Source organism: Petromyzon marinus, chromosome 51 (assembly GCF_048934315.1).
Source record: "Petromyzon marinus isolate PM22_M1 ecotype Great Lakes invasive population chromosome 51, UKy_Petmar_22M1.pri1.0, whole genome shotgun sequence".
NCBI lineage: Eukaryota > Metazoa > Chordata > Hyperoartia > Petromyzontiformes > Petromyzontidae > Petromyzon > Petromyzon marinus.
The window spans coordinates 11,999,142-12,026,124 of record NC_133717.1 but is presented as its reverse complement, the minus strand read 5'-3'; the positions used below and the strand labels follow the sequence as shown (position 1 = coordinate 12,026,124).

At 51.5% G+C, this 26,983-nt stretch overlaps 1 protein-coding gene across 6 annotated transcripts in view; it reads right to left on the bottom strand.

Moving 5' to 3' along the window:
• PDE10A (phosphodiesterase 10A) overlaps nt 1-26,983 on the bottom strand; it is a 148,895-nt gene that overhangs the window by 18,301 nt on the left and 103,611 nt on the right. For 3 of the 6 annotated variants that reach the window (XM_076074994.1, XM_032973556.2, XM_076074996.1), the window contains 11 exons: nt 23,178-23,257; nt 17,520-17,643; nt 14,506-14,555; nt 11,600-11,740; nt 11,014-11,169; nt 10,518-10,568; nt 8,599-8,657; nt 5,841-5,892; nt 5,097-5,239; nt 4,439-4,531; nt 1,009-1,195 (listed from right to left, as the gene is read on the bottom strand). In XM_076074994.1, the coding sequence (XP_075931109.1) occupies nt 1,009-1,195; nt 4,439-4,531; nt 5,097-5,239; nt 5,841-5,892; nt 8,599-8,657; nt 10,518-10,568; nt 11,014-11,169; nt 11,600-11,740; nt 14,506-14,555; nt 17,520-17,643; nt 23,178-23,257 (1,136 nt within the window). The remainder of the gene's footprint in view (nt 1-1,008; nt 1,196-4,438; nt 4,532-5,096; nt 5,240-5,840; nt 5,893-8,598; nt 8,658-10,517; nt 10,569-11,013; nt 11,170-11,599; nt 11,741-14,505; nt 14,556-17,519; nt 17,644-23,177; nt 23,258-26,983) is intronic. The other 3 variants (XM_076074993.1, XM_032973558.2, XM_032973559.2) reach the window with 3 other exon arrangements.

Sequence of the window (26,983 nt, the reverse complement as noted above, 5' to 3'; positions counted from 1 at the left end):
TCTCGCATGTTGGGGGCTACTTCAGGAGCTGGAATGCGTCCCAGTTATGGAACGCAATCAAGTTGCGGTTTTGAAACTCGAATCAGTTCTGATTTTGCAACTCAGTTCAGTTCCGATTTTGAAACTCACTAGAGTTATGAATTTGAAACTCAATTCAGTTCCAATACTGAAACTCAATTGAGTTCCGATTTCGGAAATCGATTCAGTTCCAATTTTGAAACTCAATACAGTTGTCAATTTGAAACTCAATTCATTTGTGAATTTGAAACTCAATTGAGTCGTGAATGTTAAACTTAATTCAGTTCTCATTCCGGAATCAATTCAGTTCCACTTTTGCAACTCAATACAGTTGTGAATTTGAAACTCAATTCAGTTCCACTTTTGCAACTCAATACAGTTGTGAATTTGAAACTCAATTCAGTTCCACTTTTGCAACTCAATACAGTTGTGAATTTGAAACTCAATTCAGTTCCACTTTTGAAACTCAATACAGTTGTGAATTTGAAACTTAATTCGGTTCCACTTTTGAAACTCAATACAGTTGTGAATTTGAAACTCAATTCAGTTCCACTTTTGCAACTCAATACAGTTGTGAATTTGAAACTCAATTCAGTTCCACTTTTGAAACTCAATACAGTTGTGAATTTGAAACTTAATTCGGTTCCACTTTTGAAACTCAATACAGTTGTGAATTTGAAACTCAATTCAGTTCCACTTTTGCAACTCAATACAGTTGTGAATTTGAAACTCAATTCAGTTCCACTTTTGAAACTCAATACAGTTGTGAATTTGAAACTCAATTCAGTTCCACTTTTGAATCTCAATTCAGCTTCCTGCCCACTCCCCCGGCTGAGCTCCCAGCACGTGGACAACAAAACGTGGCGACAGCATCGCTGCCGAACAACGCGCGGGGCGCAGGCCGGACGATGCGCGGCGCACGTCGGAGGACGAGAGAGCCCGGGGCCCCCCCCCCCCCACCCCCCCCCCCCACCCCGGGCGAGGACTCACGTTGGCGCAGTGCAGCGCGAGGGCGCAGAAGACGGCGAACATCTTGAAGTTGTTCTCGTCCGTCTTGGTGAAGGCGCTGCCCGACAGCTTGTTGACCATCTGCACCACCCCGATGACGCTGCCGCGGCTCACGATGGGCATGCACAGGATGTTGCGCGTCGTGTAGCCCGTGTACAGGTCCACCTCGCTGTTGGGGGGGGGCAGCCGGGGAAAGAGAGGGGGTGGGGGAGGAGAGATGCAAGGGGGAGAGGGGTGGGGGGGGTTATCGATTCTGAAACGGAAAGACGGAAGGACGTCGCTTTACACGTCTCCCGCCTCACTTTACGTAGCGGAAGATGCGTTGCAGAAAAAGGGGCGCGCGAAGCGAAACCGCGCGAAACGGTTGCATGACAAGCAGCGTGCACAAAGACAAAGATTCCCCATATAGCCTGCACAGAATGTTGGGTCAAGTGCTGTTAGCGAGCACCTATGAAGGCCGGCACAGCACACGAGGGGGTGGGTGGCCAACAACACGCTCGGCCGCCTTTGTGTCCCTAGCGGCAACGTTTACACACCGCACTAGGTACCGATTTGAGGCCGGGTCGACCTAGGGGAGGCCCAGGACGGTTTCAGATAATCGCAACTGGGGTTGGCCGTGAGCGGGAATCGAACTCGGGCCGCCGGGTTCGTAGTGCAAACGCAGGCCTCGCAAGAAGACATCCAAATCTGGCTCGCAGCCCAGCAGGGCCACGGAGGGGACGGGGCGGCTGACGTCGGGTTGGTCGCGGGTGGCGACAACAACGACGACGACTCCACCCCCTCCCCCCCCCCCCACCGCCTTCCTCCGATCCACATCATTCTCTGAGACGATCGAAGGGCTGGCTGACCGTGTGACGACGTTCCGGCTCTCGCAGTCGCGAGGTTTGGCGCCCAGTTCAAATCCTCGGTCATCCAAAATAACGGATCCAAAACCTCAACAACCCAGTTCTAACAAAATAATATCAGGGATCCTGCCTCCTCGGTGTAACTGCCAGCAGACCGGACTACGGCGACTTTTGTATCTCGCCCACCAAACATCTCTGAACGTATAAAAAAAAAACAGATAAATTGCTGTTTGCATTCGGCGCTCATTAATGCTGTAAAAATCTTGACTTAAAGTTTTCGTGACTGCAGGAATTAATATTCTTTGGGTCTTTCGGTAAAGTCACGTAGATAGGTTCAAAGAAAATAACAAAAAAATAACCCCCTCTTCCTGATGACCACCGCTTGTGTTGCGATCGAAACGTCGTACTTTTTTGCTATTGTCATTTTCTTTGAACCTATCTACGTCACTTCACCGAAAGACCCAAAGAAAAATGCTGTAAAATTTACACAACTGGTTAATGCACAATGATGCCTTCACTTTAATTACCAAATAACCTCCGTGGTTAATCAGAGTGCCACAGGACTGCATTTTATGAAGCTATATATGTGTATTAATTGGGGAGGGGGGGGCGAGCTATGATTTTGGGGGGGCCCTCGAAATCCAACACCCTGGGCTGCAGACCCTAAAGCTTCTGCATTTAACCTGGCCCTGAGTGTACATTTAAGACGCTTCAATATCCTCATTTACAAACCATCGGCTAATGCCGGCCACATAACCCAATGCCAACGCTTGCTAAATTACCCGGAACTAAATTTGCCGCGTTAATAGGTGACCAGGAGCAATTACAATCATCCGGATGTCTCCTGAAACAACTAGCCACTCTCTATGGGATTCTCACCTGGTTTAATAAACGATTTGTGAAAAAATGCAATTAAAATATTGCACCACGTTGGGAGCGGTGAAGAAATGGACACTCGAAATAGCATCGCCGTCACCGCCGCAGCCACCGAATGAAAGCATTATGAGGTCGCGCGCTTGTTGCAAGCAAAGTTGCTCGCCACGAAGGAACCATCGCACACAAACTCTGGTCGTCCTCGCAGCGACAGCGGGTGTTGGCTAACCATCGAACAAAGACGCTCCTTGGGATGCGCTTCTACGGCCGTCTGGAACGCTCCTCCGATATTGGGAAGCCGCCTGTGCTATCTAATTTTAAATTTAGATTGAAACCTTTTTTGAACTGATTTTTGTGTTAGGTTTATTGTCCTTCCCCCATACTTCCGTTCAGCATGGTTGGCTACGTAGAGCGACATAAGTTCAACATTCATACATCGTCACAAAGCAATGTCTTATAACTAAGCCATGTGTACATGGTCAGCCCTTTTGTTGATTCCGTCAGATTAATCTTTCCTTCCCCCAGCCAGGTGGCTAAGGCTGGAGTGTGTGGTATGGGTGTGGTGGGTTGGTGGTGTGGGTGATGTGGGTAGTCTGGGTGATGTTGGTGGTGTTGGTGGTGTGGGTAGTGTGGGTGATGTTGGTGGTGTGGGTAGTGTGGTTAGTCTGGGTGATGTTGGTGGTGTGGATGATGTTGGTGGTGTGGGTGGTGTGGGTGGTGTGGTTAGTCTGGGTGATGTTGGTGGTGTGGGTGATGTTGGTGGTGTGGGTGGTGTGGGTGGTGTGAGTGGTGTGGTTAGTCTGGGTGATGTTGGTAGTGTGGGTGATGTTGGTGGTGTGGGTGGTGTGAGTGGTGTGGTTAGTCTGGGTGATGTTGGTGGTGTGGGTGGTGTGGGTGGTGTGGTTAGTCTGGGTGATGTTGGTGGTGTGGGTGATGTTGGCGGTGTGAGTGGTGTGGTTAGTCTGGGTGATGTTGGTGGTGTGGGTGGTGTGGGTGGTGTGGTTAGTCTGGGTGATGTTGGTGGTGTGGGTGATGTTGATGGTATGGGTGATGTTGGTGGTGTGGGTGATGTTGGTGGTGTGGGTGGTGTGAGTGGTGTGGTTAGTCTGGGTGATGTTGGTGGTGTGGGTGGTGTGAGTGGTGTGGTTAGTCTGGGTGATGTTGGTGGTGTGGGTGGTGTGGGTGGGGTGGTTAGTCTGGGTGATGTTGGTGGTATGGGTGATGTTGGTGGTGTGGGTGGTGTTGGTGGTGTGGGTGGTGTGAGTGGTGTGGTTAGTCTGGGTGATGTTGATGGTATGGGTGATGTTGGTGGTGTGGGTGGTGTTGGTGGTGTGGGTGGTGTGGGTGGTGTGGTTAGTCTGGGTGATGTTGGTGGTGTGGGTGGTGTGGGTGGTGTGGTTAGTCTGGGTGATGTTGGTGGTGTGGGTGGTGTGGGTGGTGTGGTTAGTCTGGGTGATGTTGGTGGTGTGGGTGATGTTGGTGGTGTGGGTGGGGTGGTTAGTCTGGGTGATGTTGGTGGTGTGGGTGGTGTGGGTGGGGTGGTTAGTCTGGGTGATGTTGGTGGTGTGGGTGGTGTGGGTGGGGTGGTTAGTCTGGGTGATGTTGGTGGTGTGGGTGGTGTGGGTGGGGTGGTTAGTCTGGGTGATGTTGGTGGTGTGGGTGGTGTGAATGTGCGGTGAGTGCGAGCCCCTTGCCGGTTGAAGCGCGGGTCTGCGTAGGCGTCGGGAATGTTCAGCACCATCCCCGTCTTGGCCACCTGCCCAGCGATGCCCTTCTCGATGGAAAACCTGCAAGGTGAGAAGACGAATGAGATGAAGGAGATGAAGGAGGAGGACCCAAACGGGCGAGCACAGTGGCAACCGCCGAGTTATTTTGCGCCGCGCGGAAGTCAACTTCCTACCTGGGTTGAGGCCAAATGAAAAATGACTGGTCATCGGAATTGTTTTTTTTTATGTACTTCTCATCAGAATTCGATTAGCGCCAAAAAGACAGTGGTCTCCGACTTCCTCTGTCATCGATGCTGCCTCACAACTGAGATTCGGGCTCACGGTAATTTCGAGCAATTGCCTAAAATTGTTCACCGAGAAAAGCCATCGCGATCATTATCAACAATTGCTAATTTTGACCGTTTGCCGAACATTTATCCACCCCCCCCCCCACCCTTTGCACACCCGTACATTTGTCGTCACAACAAGCGCTTCTACAGGTCCTGTGGTCCAATCCACTGCTGGATGCGGACCTGCCCACGCTCTGCGCATCGTGGGCGTTATGGCGGACTCGACGCCCAAGGTTTGCAGGGATTTTCACAACGTTTGTACAATCCACCCCCTCGCCTCCCAAACGCCGGATCACCTGATCTCCTTTGTTTTCCTGAACACAGGCTGGCCTTCCTTCTCCTCCCCGATGTCAAACAGGTCAGAGTAGAGCTCGTTGTTCTTGTGGTCGACTTGGAAGAGAGCGCAGCGGTCCGCGTTCACCAGATTCTTGGCGTAGATCTGCATCGACGCACGCACGCACGGCACAACACAAAGAAAAGATCCCCCATGTAGCCTTTGACAGACTGTAAGGGCCAAGTGCCGTTCGCCAGCGCCTATGAAGGCTGGCACGGCGCACGAAGGGGTGGGTGACTAGCACCACGCCCGGCCGCCTTTGTCTCCCTCGCAGCGATGTCTACACAACACACCGGGTACTCATCTCAGGCTGAGTCGACCTAGGGGATACCCAGGACCGGTTCAGATAAAATCTGGTGTTAGCCGTGAGCGGGAATCAAACTTTAGGTGATATGTAAGAATCTTGAACTGCTAATCGGAGGTGCGAGGGAAAGTCAACAAACCAAACACAAAAAGCAGTTCTGAAGAAATACTTTTCGATCTACGATTTAAAAGTGCATAGCTCCAGTGGCTTACTAATATTTCTGTCCTGGCCACTGGACCACGCGCACACACGCATGCATGCACACGCACACATGCGCACGCATACACTCACCATCGCGCACCGTCGCACAATTATTTATCGGCTCGCCCCCCACCTCCCATTCTTCAGCGGCAACGTCTACGGCGCAAGTCAACTGCGGGTCGGAAAGATTGACGGACTCACCATGATGTGCTCCAGAAGCGAATCGATGGCGACGATGTTGTCAAAGTACGTTCTGCGGGATTGAAGGCAAGGCGGACAACAGGGCGGGTTAGGGGTCCGTGCCTACGGACGCTTTGGCGGTCTACTCTCCGTGGACAACCAACAAGGGACACTCTTAAAGCTATGATCAATTCGCCCAGAACGCACCCGATCTCACCGGATCCAAGACGCTCAGCCGGTGTTTTCAGCCTGTATAGTGTGCAAGATGGGTGACCACCACGGACAAATGGCCGGAGTAGTAGCAGTAGGCGTTGTGGGCAATAGAGGGCAGTGCAGCACATGTTTATTCTGCATCCCAGCCCGCAATGACCAGCCTGGTGAAGTATGGTCAAATATTCCTGATGGCGAGGATTACCACCTGTCCAGGTTTTTTTCCAGGATTGCTTTCTTTTTGAAGGTCCTGGCAAAAATTGGTGTTTCTGGGTCATTAAAGGGCCCCGGGTTTTGTCAGTTGTGAATGACGATGCATCAGTCAAGGCAACGCGTTCACACGTAGTTCTCCCCTCTGCCGGTATCGCCAGAGATTCTACCTCACGTGTGTCCCACATTTTTGTGCTGTAGAAGCCCCTCATCCGCTAGTAGATTGTTGACGAGACGGGCTGCAACGACTTCCCGCAAGTGCGGTTCGTGTCCACTAGGGGCGTTGGGGCGCCGCCTCAACAGGCAGCTGGAGATTGAGAAATTATTTTTCTAATAAATAAATAAAAAATCTTTTTCTATAAATAGTTTTGTCGTGTTTGAACAAAAAATTAAAATGTAATCATTCTTAACAAGGTGAATTGCCTCGTGACGTTAACATTTAAAGTTGTTCACATTAGACACCGCTGCAACGCCACAGTTTGATTTGTGCCTAGGGGAGGTCTCGGGGCGGCTGTGAAGGCGTCCTCCGAGTGAGAGATTTCCCCTTCGTTCGTTGCGATGAGCTTCTAGCGTTGTAGCCACGCCGTTTGAGACCCATTCAGGGCGGGGAAAAAGACGCCCGTGGCTGTAATGAGACGAGGTCACGATGCGAGGTTGCACCAGTGCTAATATAGCAGCTCACACGGCTTTTGGCAGCGTCAACGGGGTTGGGTCGTGTGGACTTGAGGGTCATGGGGACAGCATTTGAGTGCTTTGTTGATTTGTTTCGTACTGTTTATGAATGCCTACCGTTGGTAGATAAGACAGTTAGGTCACTTTCACGGGAAGGCCAATATAACACGACGAGGTTGTTCTTAATCCGAACACCATCCGTTTCAGAGGTCACTCGCGACAGTCCCGCCTGGTGGCGATGTCACGAACCCGCCACTGATTGCCCGCGCAGCTGCCCAGCGGCGGCGCGTTCACCGCTTGTTACGGGCGTTCTCAGTCGGAGCGCGGCCGTTCCGGCCAGCCTGATTGAGACCGCGGGTGCTCGAACCGTGGGAATACTTCGCCGCCCGCCTCCCAGCGGGCGTCAGAGATCACGTGACGTCATTCGAAACTATGAGGCCACCGTGTGCTGGCGTCATGGCCCAAATATGCCACGAGTTTGTAATTAATTTTAAAAAAATCCACGCCGCGATGTACTCGAATTGGGATTTACGCGGAGCGGCAAACGTCGCCACCTCCCGGGAAACTACCCCAGAGACGCGGCAATGCCCTCCCCTCGCGATACCCTTGCGCTTTAAGATTTGCGCGGACGCGAGATGCGGTGAATTATTCATTATCATCGTTTTCCCCCCCTCTAATTTCCGTTGCGAGTTACGGTCCGGGCGCTACAGCTGCGACGCAGTGACGTGGTGTAGTTGTAGCCCAAAGTGCCTACCCCAGGGTCATGCACTTCTCGACAAACCCGCAGCGCGGCGCCTGCTCACGTGCTCAGGACTCGTTAAGCAAACACAATATCCCGCGCTAAATAATAGATGCCCCGGGTGAATAAATCATCGCAGGTGGAGTGCGGCGGCGGCGGCGGGGGTGGGGGAATTTTCAAGGGGAGGTGTAGCAAAGGGTGTCACAGACAGAAGATGAAGCACGCACTTCACAGTAAGCAAGCGCTGCTCGCCAATGGGACAACATTCACACACCGCGTCACCTTTGCCAGGGGGTGGAGCGGTGGCGCGATGGTTCTACCGTGCGGCGCTATGAACCCGGCGACCGGAGTTCTGTTCACGGCCGCGGCCGATGCCAGCGGCAAGTGATATCTGAACAGGTCCGCCCCCCCCCCCCCCCCGCCACCTCTTGGGTTTTTCTCACCGGGCACTTTTTTTTGCTCCCAAATGATAAAAAAAATAACTCACAAAAGAATAGAATAAATATCCCGTGAGCAGCATCCTCGTAGGAACAAAGTCACACAAGACTCGGTGAGTCTCCACAAAGAATTAAAGTTGCCTGTTGGAATTGCTCGGCTAGGCGGTGCAATGGAACAGTCGTCATCGCGCTGCACTTCGAACCCGAGGATCTGAGTTTGATTCCTGTGAATGGCTAACATCAGTGGCGAGTGATGTCTAAACAGGTCCTGAGCCTCCCATCTTCACCAAACACGCACTGACCAGCGTTGACGAAGTACGGTTGAACAAATAAATAGATGAATATGAATGACATTGGTGGATTGAGAATGGCTGGATTTACTGTTTGTGCTTGTTCTCATCATCTTCATTCTCAACCTTCTGACGATTTAAAACACAAAGAGCCACAGGCGCGGGTAAAGCGGCCGCTTTAACGCCGCTCGCTGCTCCCCATCCCGATCTCTTGGACTCACTTGGAGACGTCAAGAAGGAAGTCGTTGAGCTCCGTCTGCTTGGCCAGCCCATGGCTCACCTGGGAGAGCAGGAGGGGGGGGGGGAGGCACGTGACAGCACTCCGAGACTGCTCCTTGATATCCGCGAAGGGAAAGCGGCCTACGCGCCAATTCAATACCGTTTGTGCGTAAACTTTCGCCCATGCATTCAAGTGTAAAGTGAGACCTCCAACGATGATTCGGCCGGTCTCTCAGCGGTGAAGGAAGGGGTCAAACCCGACACCAATGAGGCGACAAGTTATTGTCGGTTTCTTTACTTTTATTTTGTCTTCGCTACCAACGGACCGATCCAAGGTCCGCGATAACCGTATCGTCCATTCGCTAAATATTTGCCACATCTTCATTGTATTCAATTTCCAAACGAAATCATTACGATTCGCAATTACCCTTTAAATTAATGTTTTGCTCATTTATTTCCAGAGTAATTAACGGCATTGTAATTATGGTATGTCATTATTTTCACAGCTAATTAGATTATGTAATGAACTATTGTGGAACTGATAGCACGTGTCTTATCAGTGCTATAGATTGTGAATTTGAAATTAATCGAACACCTCCGGCAAGCTTGCGCTGAGTTAACTGCAGTTAACTTTTAGTTAAGTTTTCTTTATTTGAAATGGAAGCATGGCAAAGCACAAACACAACTGAATACAAATTGTAAATCCTATTACAAGGCCAAAAGGGAAATGATATTGCGATAATCGTTAAATCCTAAAAATTTATTTCACATTGCACTGTGAAAATTCAGGAGATGATGAACGAATTGAGATCTCTCGTAAGCACAGTGTTAGAGAACAGCCCACAGAAGCAGACACCACAGAGCTACCTCTGAGATCCCTTCAAGTGACTTCTGGTCCACACAGTTGGGAGCGGCACTTTCCCACCTGCCCTGCAACATAGAGTAGTGTGTGTCGCCTGACAATTACAATTAAATGTTTTAATTCTCAAACCTGGAGCTATGCCAAATTACGCGCGGTGCCCAATCCAGAGCCATCGTTGATTTTGTGCTATCATCGGTGACTGGGCTGAGACCATCAACTCACTCCACTTGAGGACCCTATATAGCCATAAGCCGGTTGCCTGGAATCGAACCCAACACCTCAGTGGTGCCACCCAGCCACCTCCCATGTATCCCTCCGTGTTAAGCGTCGATGAGGAAAGTGTTACGGTTCTATTTTCTCTCGATTATTGTTTGTGCACCACCGCCAATGCAGTCCTTCCGTTCGTTCAATAAAGCAATGGTGGGTTGAGCGCTCACCTTGACAACCGTGAGGCGGTGCACCCAAAATCGTGGGCCTCAAGTGCCTCGACGGTGCCCATTCGACCGCGGTGCGCTCACCGAATTAAAAGGGCCCTAATCGGCACGAACCGTTTACCCTACAGCTTTGGCCACGAAACCCACGAGCCACACTCGTGATTTAGCGGAAGAGCAATTCTGTGTTTCACAGACAGAGGTCAGGCCCGGGGTTGTTTCTTAAAGGCAAGTCGTGCGACTGTGACGTTTCTCAGTTTTGTGTTCTTTTTTATTCACGACCGAGAGCCAACGGGTGGGCTCAGCTTCAAATTGAAAACTCACGAATGAGTGGGCATTGAGACCAACTCAAACCGCCGCATGGATTAAAAAGAACAGCGCTTAATATCTCACCGAGTATATGGTGCGTCGCCGGTAGACTGGTAATATTGCGGCACGTTGTGGTAGGTAAGCAGGATGTGATATGCCGGGTGTGTAAATATGTTTTAATAAAGAGGATATAATGGGTGAGTTGAGTAGGAGGCAATTGGGGAGTTGGCGGTGATGGGTTGGTTCAGAGTGGCGAGTTAGCTTAGGGCCGTGAGTGAGCGTACAGTGGCGAGCGATGTGCTCGCGAGTTGTTCTTTACCTGCACTTGGTGAATAGCCACAGACGCCCACGCCAGCAAGGCGGTGGCCACCTGTGGACCAACAGCCGCACATACAATGCACACACACACACACGACAAACATGTAGACCCACACAAACATTACAATGCAAACATAAGAACCCAAAAGACAAAGTCCCCCTGTTAGAGCAAGTGCTGTTCGCGAGTAGCAGCATCTATGAAGGCCGGCACATGCACACGAAGGGGTTGGGTGGCCAGCACCACGCCCGGCCGCCTTTGTCTCCCCAGTTGCAATGTTTACACACCGCACCAGGTACTAATTTGAGGCTGAGTCGACCTAGGGGAGGCCTATGACCGGTTCAGATAATCGTCACTGGTGTTGGCCATGAGCGGGATTCATACTCAGGCCGGCGGATTCATAGCGCAGCGCGCTAACCTCTACACTACCGCTCCCCATACACAGGCACGCACTCAGACGCACACACGCACGTGAGTCCCCCCCCCCCACCGCGCTCACCTCCTGGTGCCGGATGGTGAAGGGCTCCTTGCCCCAGCGCCGCTGCAGCTCGAGGACTCCGAGCAGATCCCCGTTGGCGGTGATGAGCGGCAGGCAGAGCACGGAACGCACCTGGGCGCCCGGGTCCAGCCCCACGCCCTGGGGGAACCGCTCATCCTGCCACCGACAAACACAAAAACAAAGATAAAGGATCCTCACCCTCATTTATAGCCACAACAGACTGTTGGAGCAAGTTCAGTTTAGCGCTCTCCCCACCGCCCTCTCCCCACCGCCCTCTCCCCACCGCCCTCTCCCCACCGCCCTCTCCCCACCGCCCTCTCCCCACCGCCCTCTCCCCACCGCCCTCTCCCCACCGCCCTCTCCCCACCGCCCTCTACCCACCGCTCTCTCCTCACCGCCCTCTCCCCACCCTCCTCTCCCCACTGCCCTCTCCCCACCGCCCTCTCCCCACCGCCCTCTCCCCACCGCCCTCTCCCCACCGCCCTCTCCCCACCGCCCTCTCCCCACCGCCCTCTCCCCACCGCCCTCTCCCCACCGCCCTCTCCCCACCGCCCTCTCCCCACCGCCCTCTCCCCACCGCGCTCACCCCTAGGATGTCTTCCACCAGCACCGTCTGTCGCACCTTGGCGACATAGGCCGACACGGTGGCGCCAAAACCCACGGGCCCAGCCGGGATCAGCCTCTGCTGACCCTCCTTGGCTCCAGTCGGCGTGAAGAGGCACAAGCTCTGCGCAAAGGTCAAAGTGAGACACAATAGAGTTGACCCCCATGGAATTCTCACGGCTGGGGTCAGAACACTCCACTGCATATTATTTCAAGTATCAAGTTCATTTGTGAAACCAGGTGACAACAAGGGACCGGGATAGTGCCCCTCTTGTAAGAGTTACCCGGGTCACCGAAGTTACAATTTAGGCAAAGCAAGTAAAGTAAAACAGAAAAGGATGGCATTGAAGCGAATGGAAATCAGCGCCAAGAACAACTGCGTCACACGATAAGCCGAAAATATCACGCAAACATGAAACAGCGGTAAATAATAAATCCCTGCAGAGCAAGTCGGCCAATCGCAGATCATATTTAGAATGATCAAGACATGATTGCTCACGGGAAAATTGCGATTAAGTTACAGAAATATTGAACAAAAATAATGTGGCAATTTGAACACAACTCCCACACCTGTGGGTGGACTGGATGTTTGGCCACCAACCCACTTCCCTTCCAAGCATAATTCTGACCTCCCGAAACGTTTGTTTATGCAGCTGATGATTCCAGTGACATCACCAATTCCCTCCAATAATATCCTCCCATCCAGCGACACACACGGGAACAGAAGTGCAACTTTATTCCCCCAACTATTTTCGTTACTAGTCGTGTAATCTAGCCGATAATCGGTAAAGTAACGGGTTATTTAAATAATTGCGTGGCTCGGCCGTACTATAAACTCAACGTGTTCGTCAATAACACTGTGGCCTTAAAAGGAAAAAAATATCATACGCGACGTTTCGGGCAATGGCCCTTCTCCATAACACATGGCTTGTACTATAAATAACGTTTTTCAAAATCATAGAATTCGAAGAACAAAACGCCTTTAGCGCTGGCTCATGTTACGCAGAGAAGTCAACAGCCAAAGTTAGATACGCGCTGTATTTAGCATTCTTAGAATTCAGCGGTAATGCCCGGCCCCTGCGAAATTACACGCCGAGGCATCATTAACAATAATTACGGCAGCGGTGGGAGAAATGTTCTGAGTGGACTTGTCCCTGCCTTCCACGTTTCATGCTGGAAATACCGCTGAGCCTCACAGCACAGCACACATGCTTCACGAGCAGCACTCCCCGCTCCGTCATCAAGTGGCGAGGCCATATATGGAACCGAAGCAAGCGGAGCGACTAAAGCGAGAGGGACGCAACGGTGAAGTCACATCTGAGATGCATTGGCAGCTACAAAAAACATCGTCATGGACAGCCCCCTACATCCCAGCGGTGGAAAGAAAACGTACAGCGGTGAAGAGAGGCCCGTATCAGGCGTGGGGTGACAGACTACGGCCGGGTTTCACAGTAGCACAAAATGGTCCGTACGTGCCCGCCCGTTGCGCTACTGCGTTTTGATTTAAGTGCTTTGAAGATTTTGAGGACACGAGCGCAGGGGGCAATCATGCCGTGCGTGCCCATGAAACCAAAGCAAATAAAGACGCGGAGTTACAGTTCAGCGCGTGGGAGCAGATTTAGGATGCGCGTTTGCAAATTCCTCGGCCCAGTTTCCCAGCCTTCGCGCGCGCGCGAGTTTTTGCAGATTGTTGACATTTTTTTTTATATGTATTCAATGTTTTCACTCGTCCTGAACCGCATCGCAGCGTACATCTGCGTACCATTCCACTAGCGATGCTCGATGTTTGTTTACGCGATTCAATTACGGACGGCTGCGCCCTCCACCCCCACTGCCGTGTAAACCGAAGCGCTGCCTTTTAGCCGGCTACCGTTTCCGAGCGCTGTGGAACGGCGAGTTTGTTTGTGCCGCTCGTTGTTGCAGAGGTTCGCGTTTCGAGCCACGGCTTACTTACAGACGGGGGGCAAGAACTTTAAAGTCGCGTCATGGTGGACGTTAAAGGGCTAGGAGATGTTAACTACCTCGCCTGGTATGCAGGAGGTTAGTGGGTTGGATCCCGACTCTGACGCCTGCTGTACATTTGGAGTTTGCGGCGTTTCTCTCCCCGTGGGTCGCCTTGAATTTTTCTCCGGGTCCTCCGGTTAGTCCCCTCCATATTTAGAATCAACACGCGTTCAGAGTATTTGGCTGCTATGAATTTCCACATTGATGATGAGCCACTTCGTTGAGCTCTCATTTGTGGCCCAGGTCGCTTCTGAAAGAGAGCTGCATAGCTCAGTGAGGCCTTAGCTCCGTTCAATAAAAAAGAGTTTCGAGTTTTTATCAATTTGAAAAATTACACCGCAAAGTCCTCAACTGGGATCACACGTAGCAACACATCGCGTCCTGCTGTGAAACGACTGCAGTCTCGTCTATTATCGTCAATTATCGAATTGGGAAGAAAACGCAACTTGGCAACATGGGCCCCCCCCCTATACTGGCAGGCTCTACGTGCCTGTGAGACACAGAGACATCACCGTAGCCTTGCGTTATAAGAATGGTACCGGTGCAGAAAGTACTCATTTACTTTTGATTTAAAGCTTTCGTAACTGCAGGGATTCATATTCTTGGTTCTTTCGGCAAAGTCACGTAGAAGGGAAACAATAGAATAATAAAAAGATATTGCTTTCTTTTTTTATTATTTTATAATATAAATATATATTTTTATTTTTGTTATTATTTTATTGTTTCCCTTCTACGTGACTTTACCGAAAGAACCAAGAATACTCATTTACTATCACCGTCGTCGTTGCTGACGTTATCATTAGCTGAGAGCCTGCTGAGACTGCAGAGCGGTGGTATGTCAGGGGAGACCTGGATGACGGTGGTCACCGTGCAATTGACACTCACGTTGTTGCATTCGCCCAGGAAGTAGAGGGAAAATCCATCGGCGTTCGTTGCTGAAATTTGAGAGCGACAAAAGCAGGCGATTAGCAACTCGCGTTCGGCCTGCTCCCCCTGAAGTGTGCCACCCGCACACAGTCCACAACGGGCGGTGACGTTAACCCACCGCGCACGCACCAGGGTCGCCGTGATAAGAAATCCTTCGATGATACGAGATGACTTTTTGCACTTTGACGATTTGTTGCTGCCGTTATAATATCCCCACAACCCTGTAATTGTTTTCTAATTGGCTTGTGTTCTTCGCCTGCCATAAGCCTTCTTCGTGTTTTGCGCCCTCGCAGCAAACGTGGAAGGTTGGTCTCAACATCAGCACGTAGTTGGAACCGTGGCTGGAACCGGCGCGTAACGGAGAATATAATTTAAAAAAATAACTACATTAACGACAAATATCACGATTTCATATGACCACCATTCCGCCAAATTAAGGCGGAAAAATATATGTAGCCAAGCGCTCATTTATTTGGTAACGCACATTTGTTGGAAACTGTAATTAGTATGCTCTTGCTAGTTCACTATTATTTCTGTCAGAAAATAAAATGTTTTTGCAATAAAGCACATGCGCAACGATAAAACCACTATATAGCAATGTTTAGCAAAACGAACAGTAACAATCATCGTGGACATTATATTGGACGATATATCATATCGTCACCACACTGCGCCAACTCGAATATTAAAAAACAAAGACTTAGACACGCACGCAAGCATGTGAACACGTATAAGTGCGTGCACACAAGTACACAAATACACGCGCGCCAATTTACCCTCTCTGGACGGTTATCCGTCCAGACGCACTACAGGCCTAACGCCTGCTTAGAGCCTGAGATCTAACGAGGGCGCATTTTGGGTGATTTGGTCACAAGCTTCACACTTGCATGTTGTGTAAAGGTACAGCCCTGCAATTGCTCGCTCACACCACTGCTGACAAAAGGGCCTCCCCACTCGAGGGAACTACGTTAGAGAGAAGGTATTTTGGCCTACTCTTCCACGACTGGCCAAGGCGGGGGAGTACCCACACTTTATCCCATCACTCACACGTGACCTGTCGATCTACTAACAATTTATAATGCTGCTGGGTGGACAGATGCTGGTGGAGATGAGAAACTTGCCCCATGGTTTCAACTGCCGGTCTGAAGAGATTGCATTTAACCGGCGAGTCCGATGTGCAACCCATCATACTTGGTTCAAATTGGCTGTGTTAGAAAAGGATTAGAATTGCTTTTTTTGTTTAGTTTGATGTCCTTCCCACGCACCTCCGATTAGCACCGTTGCCCATGTACGGTGGTGTGAAAGGAGTTCAACATACGCACGTACATTATTTGCCTGGGCTTCCAACAATGGCTCTGTGAGATAATTGGCACCTGCGAGGAAAGGTCCGGTACAAAGTCCTCACTTACGGCCAATGTTGTGTTCGCCGCGTCTGATCTGAGACGCGGGGATTTTTACTCTGAAGAAAGACAAACACGCAACGATGGATGGCTTTTTTTTCTCACTTGCAAGGAAAATCTCATCGATTGTTTTGTGTAAGCTAGCCGGGGCAGTGAGTGGTTAAAGTAGCTGAGGAAATGAGTCGTTGTAAATTAGCTGGGACAGTGAATCGTTCTAAACTAGCCAGGCCAGTGAGTCATTGTAAACTAACCAGGCCAGTGAGTCATTGTAAACTAGCCAGGCCATGAGTCATTGTAAACTAGCCAGACCATGAGTCATTGTAAACTAGCCAGGCCATGAGTCATTGTGAACTAGCCAGGCCATGAGTCGTTGTAAACTAGCCAGGCCAGTGAGACCTTGAGCCGCGTCAGGTAGGAGCCAAAAACGGTACGTGGTAAATTTCACCATGAAGGAAGCCATGACTGGCCGGTGTGTTGGCACAAGACAAATGGTGAATGTAATTTTTTTTAAGCGTACTGATCTTTGCACCTCTTCGTGCATAAAATAAAATGTGGAAATTTGGAGAAAAACCATGATTTCCAGGCCTGGTTCCCAGTGCCTCACACATGTTTCTCCAGTTAGAGAATCACTGCCTGTGAATTTGTGGTTTTGTGGAGCGAGACAAAGAGTTCTTACGGATGGGGCATTGAGGCCTTGGGATATTGACAATGATGATGTTGATGATGATAGACCAAGTGCATTGCGCTTAAAGCAGGGGACCGCATGTACAGAAATAACACTGCTTCATTCAGGTCAGTAACTGCTGTCTAGACAAAGTAGCAGACCCTTATCAGCTTTCTATAACAGCCAGATGGCTCAGCGGTAGAGAAAGCGGCTCACGTGCGGTATGCTGCAAGTTGAAATCCTGGGTGGGCATTAACGCAGCCCATCATCCCTCCGGGATAGATAAAGTGACTACCACTTCATGGATAAATCAACAGTAGCCTTCCTATGGAGTGACTCGCACCCCTCACCATAGTTTGTTGCCCTTCTCCCGCACCCTCGATGAGCACGGTTGGCTACGTACGGTGGTGGGAAAGAGGTTCAACATGCACACACGCGCAGCAATGTGGGAATGTCCACCACGGGCTCAGGGCTGTAAAAGGGAGACGAAGCGCTGTCGCCGCCTGGTACAGAGGTTCACGGTCCCAATCCAGCGGCCGCCCTCATTGTTACCGCGGTGCGGTTGAAAGATCCCCCGGCGTCGCTCGCAAGAGCAGGCCACTGTGTGACGGGCACCAGGGTCCACATTTTCCAACAATCGAAAAGTCACACCGCACATTACTCAATTGGAATCACGCACGGCGAGCATCGCCTCTGGCTGACACAATAATGCCCGCTTGGCACCCTTGTAAACTGATACTATCCTGGTCTCTTGTTGAGTTCCCACTAAAAGAAACTTGATTTCAGCAATATATATTTTTTTTACTTTGACACCAGAGGACACGGAGTTGCCCATGTTTGCCACCGGTTCAGGCCGTCACACAGGACACGACGGCCTGCCTGGCTCGCCCGGCCCGGCAGTTGCATACCATTGTGGATGATGTAGCAAAGTTCGTGCAGCAGAAGTTTGCTGTCGCCGCCCATGTCCAGCCTCTGCTCGATGTGGCTGTTGAGCTCGTACACAACCGCCTGAACGTTCGTATCCTGGTACTGCTGGGAGAGGGGGGGGGGGCAGAGGAACGAGCGTCAACTGGTGAAATGCCGCGTCGCTTGCTCAAAAATTACGCCGTTCCCTCTATTTGTGAGCCGCTATTCCCTTGTCACGGGGTGTTCACGCGCTTGCGCTGTACGGCCGGCTGTCTCCGTCCGACGTGCTTTTCGGAGCGTGCCGCGTGTCGTTTGGCCCGACGTCCGACGTTTTTGCTCCACTCGCTGGGAGCTTCTTCGGCTCCCAAAGAAGTTCCCAGCGTGTGGAGCAAAACGTCGGACATCATGCTGAACAATACGCAGTAAAACCCGAAAACCAATTGGGGAGTTTACATTTTGGTCTGCGTCAGAGAGGGAGTAGAGGGCCTTCGTCCTCGATTCAAAAGACTTAAAAGAGTCGTTACAATGCTATCTATGCTATTTATCAAAATAAACGGTTACAGCTATAAGGTCACGCTCGGGCCAACTCCGTTCGGGTCACGTGGGGTAGAACTCCAGTTAACACTAGGGAGACAAACATTATGGTTTTTAGGAACTGCAAAACACTGATGGAAATCCCGTGTTGCGTAACTTCTAAACTTAGGCTTGCTAGGCAAGCCCTGATCTTTCAATCTACGAAGCGGTCATTAACCAAATTAAATCATTTTGATAATCATTGCTCGAAAATTACACAGCGCCATAACTCCCCTTTCCTGATGCTGACCGCGTGAGGAAAGCGGCACGGCATTGTCGCTTTGATCTCCCTGACATAAAATGTAAAAAAACAATTTCCAAATTGCCCCAGCCCCGAGTGATCATCTTTACCACCAACAGAGCGGCTCAATTAGCGGCCTACTGCCATGATAATATGTTAGTTCGGAGGTAATTAGCTAACACGATTGGATGCGCAACGAGGTGTGTGTGTGGTGTGTTTTGTGTGTGTGGTGCGTGTGTGGTGTGCATGTGTGGTGCGTGTGTGGTGCGTGCGTGCGTGTGGTATCTGTGTGGTGAGTGTGTTTGTTGCGTGTGTGGTGTGTGTGCGTGGTGTGTGTGTGCGCGTGTGTGGTGCGCGTGTGCGCGTGTGTGGTGCGTGTGTGCGCGTGTGTGCGCGTGTGTGCACATGAGGAGAGTGGGGAGGGGAAGAGAGAGGTAGCAGAGACACAACCCGATGACAAAACACGAGATGGTATGACGAGCCGGAGTGGGGAAAGGTGGCAGAGGACGAGAGAGAAGCAGAGTCAAATACAGCAGCAGCATCTTCTTCCTCGCATGGCTGATGATGAAGTGCAACAACCAGTTTGTTGCCCTTCTCCCCGCCCCCGCACCTCCGATTAGCATGGTTGGCTACGTATGGTGCGAAAGAAGTTCAACACACGTACATACAACTATACTTTAACACTGAGGTGGTAGAGCCAGACGATTGCGTCAGGAGGCGCGGAGTAGCGCATCGCTGCAATATGCCTCATCCTCCTCCTTCGCGTTCGTGCAATCGGGCATCATGTCTACGCTATATGTTCCACGGCCTGTTCTGGGTGACCACAGGAATAATGTCGGGGGCAAGCGCAAGTGTCAATTAAGGTTCGTTATCCACCGCTTAGGTTGTCGCGGTTGTGCGGCGATGCCCTCCGATGTTTCTCTCCACATGCTGGGGAGCTTCAGAAACTGAATTCAGGAACTTCCTGGGGGAATTGAATTCCGTTCCTGAGGAAGCCTCCCCAGCACATGGAGAGAAACGTCCATGATGAATCAGCCTCCTTCGCTGTTGTGAACCGGCCCTTGAGTCGAAACTTTGTGTTTTTTAACGTAATATTTTGGAATGGAAAGTTTTAAGCACGCGAATAGATGAATCGAAACGAAGATTTTCATCTCTCGTGACTGTAACATCGGTGTTCTACACAAATGTGCAAAACTTTAAAAACGTCGTTGCATTATTACTTTTACTGACGCGATCCCAGCTGGTGCCTGGTGGGCTTATAGTTTATTTCAGCTGCAGACCCAACACAAAGATTTGGGTGAAAGTCAAGGAGATTTTGGTGAAAGTAGAGATGATTAAATGAAGAATTATAAAACGATTAGTCCATATATTAACAAATAAATATTTATTTATTTATCCATAAAAAATATATATGTTCATAGGCCCACAAGCCTTCCCCCGGCTGACTTGAGTACGCAGGCAAAACTCTTTGAGGAGTTTCAACTTTTCTGCATCTCATCGGCAGTAAGCCCAAGTGAATTCACGGCGGCTGAGTTGCCAGCTGCTCTATACGGAGGGTGCAATCTGACCAAACCACCCCAATATCCATAACAAAGGGGTTTTTTTGGGTTAAATCGCGTAAATATATAAATGTGTCATTGAACCCGCCACCACCCGACACAGCCAACTAGTAAGGGTTGTCACGTAAACAAAACATGCCAATTCGTCACTAGCACAGCACAAAGTTGTGTTGGAGAGCAAAGCCACAACATTTACAATCTGAGTACGACGTTTCGCCAGTAATTACAACCAGCTCCATCAGGCGACAGCCAGATTTGTGTTCGCCCGGTCTCGAAATACGGCCAAATGCGCACGCCGTGATGCAGGCGCGCAAACGGCCTGGCGCTCTCTTTTGCGAATAATTCCAAGGAGGGGGAGGGATCTTTAACGTCCGCCGTGAAGCAGACGGCACCACGTACGGTTCCCAGGGCGGGCCGCCGGAACTTGAACCGCGAACCTCTGCAGCAAGCGGACGGCCGAACGCAGCACCTGCCGCTAGGGGCCCGCCTTGTCGCTCAGTGCGCACCGGAGCAGAGGATCATTGTCGCGAACCGAATCGACGCGGCAGATGCACGCCGCTGTTCGACGCAGAGAGATGCATTTTCGATGCCATAATAATGAGTTGCTTTGCAAAAAGCCACGTAATGAACGATGCCTCAAAGTGCACGAGCTTGTTTGCTTTAGGGGAAAATTAATAGGCTCTTATCTGCATCCTTTTTAGACCGAGGGCTTAACATTATCTTTCTCTCTTCCGTCCGCGCGGGGAATGACCTATTGCCCACCAGTGATTTGGACTGTGTGCGTGTGCGTGTGTGTATATCCGAGCATATATACACACACACTCACTCACCCATATACATACCGTAAAAGGTGGCATTTGAATACATCTACTGAAGGTTATGTAAACACCGCGTATTTTTATAAGCTTCAGCAGAACACTGCCCGTGGCTCAAGAATGAATAAACTACATACGCGGGAGGGCAGATGCCAAAAACCACTGGGAACGAGATACTAAAAAAGGTATGATTGTTTTAGGACGAATTAACTTCACGGGACACAATCGGGCCAAGTCCCAATTCCGACTGCCACTGGCGACCCTTCCCCAGAGCCAGGTATAGAACTTTCGCCGCTTCTGTAAGGGTGGGTTTCTGGTATGTATGTATGCTGAACTTCTTTCACACCGTACGTAGCCAACCGTGCTAATCGTAGAAACGACATTGGCCATGATCCAGCTGCGATCCAATTTCACTTCCAAGTCGCTGGGTTTACAAACTTGCAGTGCCACCACCACCACACCTAGCATCACACTTTTTTTTTTAATTATTTTTTTTTGGCCTCAACACTTTTAAATTCTCTTCTTCTCCAAACATTTTTTTCGCCACTGCCCCACACACGCGGCCTAAGATGCGCACGATATTTACGAGTCTACATTCACCGATGCGGTCGATGCAGCCGAAAATGAGCGCGCTGCGTGGATGACATAACGCCGGGCAGCGTGAACCTTTGAAAGCTAAACTCCGCGCTGTAAAGGTATCCCATCTGTGACGCACGTGCCCTTCAAGAGATCCGCGATCAGCTGTCCGCACGCCGGCTGTGATACAGCTGCAGCTGCTGCGGCTAATGTGCCAGCTGCCAATGCATTACGTGGAGAACACTGGATGCAGACAGTGAAGTACTTTGACTTCGTGTTGTCAGTCGTCCCATTGCCTCTCTTTTTCTGCCTCTGTTGTTTTGCAACCACCGCCTTTGCGACGCTCCTCCCACGTGTTTTCAGGTTGTACTGCGCGTCATTCGGCACGACGTCCGGCGTTCCGCTCCACGGGCCGGGAGAGATTTGTTTTCAGGAACTGCGCTTTTCAGAGCTGAACTCTTCAGTCGCCAAAGGGGCTCGCCGGCGCACGGGACGAAACGTCGGACACCGTGCCGCGCGCACGGTACAAAACCAAAAACAGGAACGCAACGCAACAACAGCGCAACCACAAAAACCTACGCGGCAGGGTTGTGCTAAATGACGTATGATTAAGTGTCAATTAGACCGAGGTGAACGTGTTGCCCACGGGGTTCATCATAACTGTGTGTGTCAAGAGACACTGAGCCAGAGTCATTGGCCTCCAAGGTTCGAATCCAGGCAACCCACCCATATGATTAAAACCAGATTCGTAAAAGTGCGGTGAGTTTCATGGTCTCAAGTCGGTCACAAATAATGATTGGCCTGAGGAACCCCAGCCCCCCCCCCGCTCCCCCCCACCCCCGCGTCCCCATAACGTACAAATTAGGTTTTGCACTTAATTTAGCAGATACCAGGAATGAGAGCGAACTCAAATTAATTGAGAGAGGCGCGTGGAGTGAAGCGCTCGGTAAACCGTGCTGACAAACAGCACGCCTCCCCGACACGGTACGCTCGGGGACATCACGCAAGGGGGGCCTTTTTGTCGTCACCTTGAAATCCTCCCCCAGTGTGATGTGTGGCGAGCGTTGCCACCCGTTGAGGTACAACGACATAAAAATAACGGGACGTATCGTGGCAAGAACAAATATCTTTACAATGCCTGAAGAGGGCGAGCAACTACATGTGCGATGCATCGTCTCGAGTGGCGTTTCATCACGTCGCTGACAAACACCGGGAGCTTCTAATGTTCTCGGGAAGACTTACGGATTTCCCAGGGTCAGTTGCCACCTCGGCCAGGACTCAACGTCCCGATAATCCCGTGGCTAATGTTTCTGCTGGGAATACCGGACGGCATTTTGCGGCGCTTCTTCGCTCTTTGTGTGAACTCCCGTGGCATAAATCGAAATACGTAAGAAGAAGAAGAGCACAGGAAGAAGAGGCAAAGCAGGGGCGACATGGGGGGGGGGGGGGGGCAGACGTTCACTTCCAAGTTGCACGTTCATCTCGTTTAACCAGGTGAGGAACTCGAGAGTGCAAAAGTCTGACAACTGGGGGTGACGGTGGCTGTGCATAGTCCCGGTTGAGACCATTTGTCGGCAACTTTCGAATTTGAGCAGAATTTGGAGAGCGACACACGCCAGCGCACAATGTCCCACGAACGTCCGCTGATTATCACCACACCCGCAGAATTGACCCGGGGGCGGCCGCTCGATTCGAACCGAACGAGCCCCTGCAACGGCGGCGGCGAACGCTGGGCCCACGTCACCGCTCCCCCAGGGGACAGAGAATGAAGAGGACGGCAGAAACAAAGGGGCGAGTGAACAGCATGAGGGGACAGAGAACGATGGAGCGGGGGGGGGGGGGCAAAGAGAGAGAGAGAGAGAGAATCGTGTACGTGGGTGATATCACGTAAAGCACCTTCGAGGCCGCATGCTGACGTGGTAATGAGTTAGGGGGCGACGTACTCACCCGTGTGACCTCACGAACGCTCGCATTGTCTGTTCACACCCACGGCGTGTATGTGTGCGTGCGTGCGTGCGCGTGTCCATGTGAGTGCGTGCGAGTGCGTGGCGGCGTGTGCGTTGTTTGCGTGTTGCGTGCAAGTGTAAGCGCGGTGAAACAGAACGACAACAAAAAGACAACAAGACACACGGTTACTTGCAGATATTGACAGGTGCCCAGAGCGTACACACGCACAACGTACGCACGATGCATACACACACACGCGCATTTGCGTAGACACCCGTGCGCACACGCATCCCTGGACACAGGCACTGCACATTAAGGCAAAGATTCCCACATATATCTTTAACATAGTTCTGGGGCAAGTGCCGTTTGCGAGAAGCACCTATCAAGGCCGGCACGGCACACGAGGGGGTGGGTGGCCAGCCCCACGCCCCGACCGCCTTTTGTCTCCCCAGCGGCGATGTTTACACACCGCACCAGGTACTCAATTGAGGCTGGGTCGACCTAGGGGAGGCCCAGGACCGGTTCAGATAATAGTCACTGGATGTTGTCCGTGAGCGGGAATCGAACTAGGGTGCCTGGGTTCGTAGCGCAGCGTAGCGCTAACCGCTGTACTACGGCTCCCCACACACGCACGGACACACACACACACACATGCAGGGACCATAGACACACAGCAACTTGCATTAAGATTCCCATTTTAGCATAAGAGACTGTTTGTTGGGGCACGTGCTGTTAGCGAGCACCCATTAAGTCTGACAAGAGTACACGTGGGGAGCAGTTGTAGGCATCGTCACGTCCAGCCACCTTTCTCTCCCCGGCACGGATCTTGTGTGCACACCGCGCCGCGCATTGCTGAGGCACCACGGCAGGTTCGAGAACACTTTGCTGTTGACGCTGCCCATGGCAGGGACGTGAACCCCAGGTCACCAAGATGGTCGCGGAAATATGCTAACCACTGCAGGACGTCTCATCTCACAAACATTGCACAGATCCCCCCCACACAGCACTTGCCCCCAGAGGCTGCTCGGGGCAAGTGCTGTTAGCGAGCACCTATGAAGGCCGGCATGGCACACGAGGGGGTGGTTGGACAGCAACCACGCCCGGCCGCCTTTGTCTCCCCCAGTGGCGATGTTTACACACCGCACCAGGTACTCATTTGAGGCTGAGTCGAACTAGGGGAGGCCCAGGACCCGGTTCAGATAATCGTCACTGGGTGTTGGCCGTGAACGGGAATCGAACTCGGGTCGCCGGGTTCATAGCGCAGCGTAGCGCTAACCACTACACTATCGCTCCCCACTACTCGCATACACACTCACACTCGCATACACACACACTCGCATACACACACACACACTCGCATACACACTCACTCGCATACACACACACTCGCATACACACACACACTCGCATACACACACACACTCGCATACACACACACTCGCATACACACACACTCGCATACATACACACACACACTCGCATACACACACACACTCTCGCACGCATAAAAAGACACAGATCCCCCCGTTATAGCCTTTAACAGACTGTATGTATGTATGTAGAACTTCTTCCGCACCATACGTAGCCAACCGTGCTAATCGGAGGTGCAGACTGTTGGGGCAAGTGCTGTTCGCAAGCACACAAGGACACTTTTGTCCCCCGAGTGCCGATGTTCTCATTTAAGGCCGAGTCGACCTAGGGGATGCCTAGGTCCGTTTCAAATATTTCGCGGGGGATTGAACTCGATGGCATCGGGCAAATAACCGTTGCGCCACCACTCCTCGCTCGCGCACACAGAACACCCAAACGTGTACGAAGCCGCAAACGCCCACGTCAATTCACCAGCACGTGCACGGCAACAGCAACAGCAACCGCCGTCCTCCGCGAAGCGATGGGGCGGTCAAACCAAAGCTTTCCGCGTGCCAGGCTACGTGCACATTAAGGCCGTCACGTGATGCGTTCGCGCACGCGCGCGGACAGGTTTCCTTCCCGGCGATCGCGCGCGACACGCGAGAGCGGCGCCACTGTACATCGGCGTGGCCTCCACGGCGTGACGCCCGCAAGCGGCCGGTGCGTCGGGCGATTAGAAATCCCACTTCGGGGACCCTGGGAAGGGATGCGCCGTGGCCATGGCCACGCAGTTTACCCCATGGGTTTAGGTTCAATCCCTGACCTGAGGTTATTGGTTAATTTCCCATTTCTACGGTGGGCTCAAGCACGACGTCCTCCCATGGCGTTTCGTGGCGTACTCTCTCGTTAATCACGACGCTTGCTGTCCGCGAACCGCGTCTGGAACTCGACGCGACCGCATCGACGGAGAGGGAGCATGAGTGAGCGAGAGAGAGAAAGTGATGAGAGATGAAGTGATGAGAGCGACTGCGATGCGAGAAAGTGATGAGACAGTCGACCGTGCAAAATCGGAGAATGTGGAGGAAGGGACAACTCCTTGAGACGTTAGTGCAAGGCATCTTACAGATAAATGTAAATTATTATTATAAACAAACTAAAGCAGTGCTAAAGTAATGAGTTTCCAATCTAGATTATTTAAAGGTGCATAGCTCCAGTGGCTTCACAATCCGGGAAGGAAGAGCGTTCCAGACGGCCGCAGAAGCGCATCTGAAAGCGCGCAGATGCGGCGGCCGTCCGCATCGCTCGACCCTCCGCTGGCACAGCGCGAAAAGCGTCTTGCTCAGCTCACGAGGTCACGAGGTCACGAGGTCACGAGGTCGGGTGAAGGATGAAGACGCAGGGACATCGCCATGGCAATGCCACCCCTCTCTCCAGACACCACACCTGAGGCAGGGTTACCCCCACACACACCACCCACCACAACCCCACCAGGCTACAAACACATTCATTAGAAGCCCCAGCACGCCGTTCATTTATTTACTTGCTTAATCCCTTGCTCCCCCGCCACACGCCCGTGCCCAGGCATGTACACAGGGTCATGATGCGGTACAGGATCCCGAGCGATTCACTTTCGCGAGAGGTGGCACACCTCGAGATTAAAGGGGGGGCAGCCGAGAGCAGGGACTGGTTTTCGACCGTGCAACGTGCCCTGCCCCCGTCTATCAGGAGGAATACAGCGATAACGATCATCAGCATCGTCGTCATCGTCAACAGGCGGCTTGTGGGAATCGTGGCGAGAGCGTACAAAACGGTCGAGCTGCGAGGAGCAGAGCAAGAGCGACCATCTTTCGATCGACGAGGTTGGCCTCAACACTCACGCAGCTGCCGTGAGTGTTGTGGGGCGTTCAGACACCACCCCCCCCCCCCCGTGACGTTTAGATTCGCTGAAAAGACAGCCACAACATTTTGGACAACCTTGACTTAAAGCTTTCGTGACTGCAGGAAATCATGTTCTTTGGGTCTTTCGGTAAAGTCACGTAGATAGGTTGAAAGAAAATAACAAAGACTACGACGTTTCGATCGCAACACAAGCGTTCGTCATCAGGACCGCTTGTGTTGACAACAAGAAAAAATTTAGTCCACAATTTTTGTGACATTTCCGCCAAGGCGGCATAAATGCTGACTGTGCCGATGACACGGAACCATTAAAATACAGTGCGCAGTAGCGCATGAGCGGTCGTATACGCACTGATTCAATCCTAGCCAGTTGTTGCGTAGATTGATTATAAACACAGTGGAGTAGAACTCCGCTTATCTGTCACGAAGTGGCTGGGGGGGGGGGGGCAAAGTAGCGGATCGTCTCTGTCATCACACCAATAACCACTGAGAACCGCCCGCAATCAAGG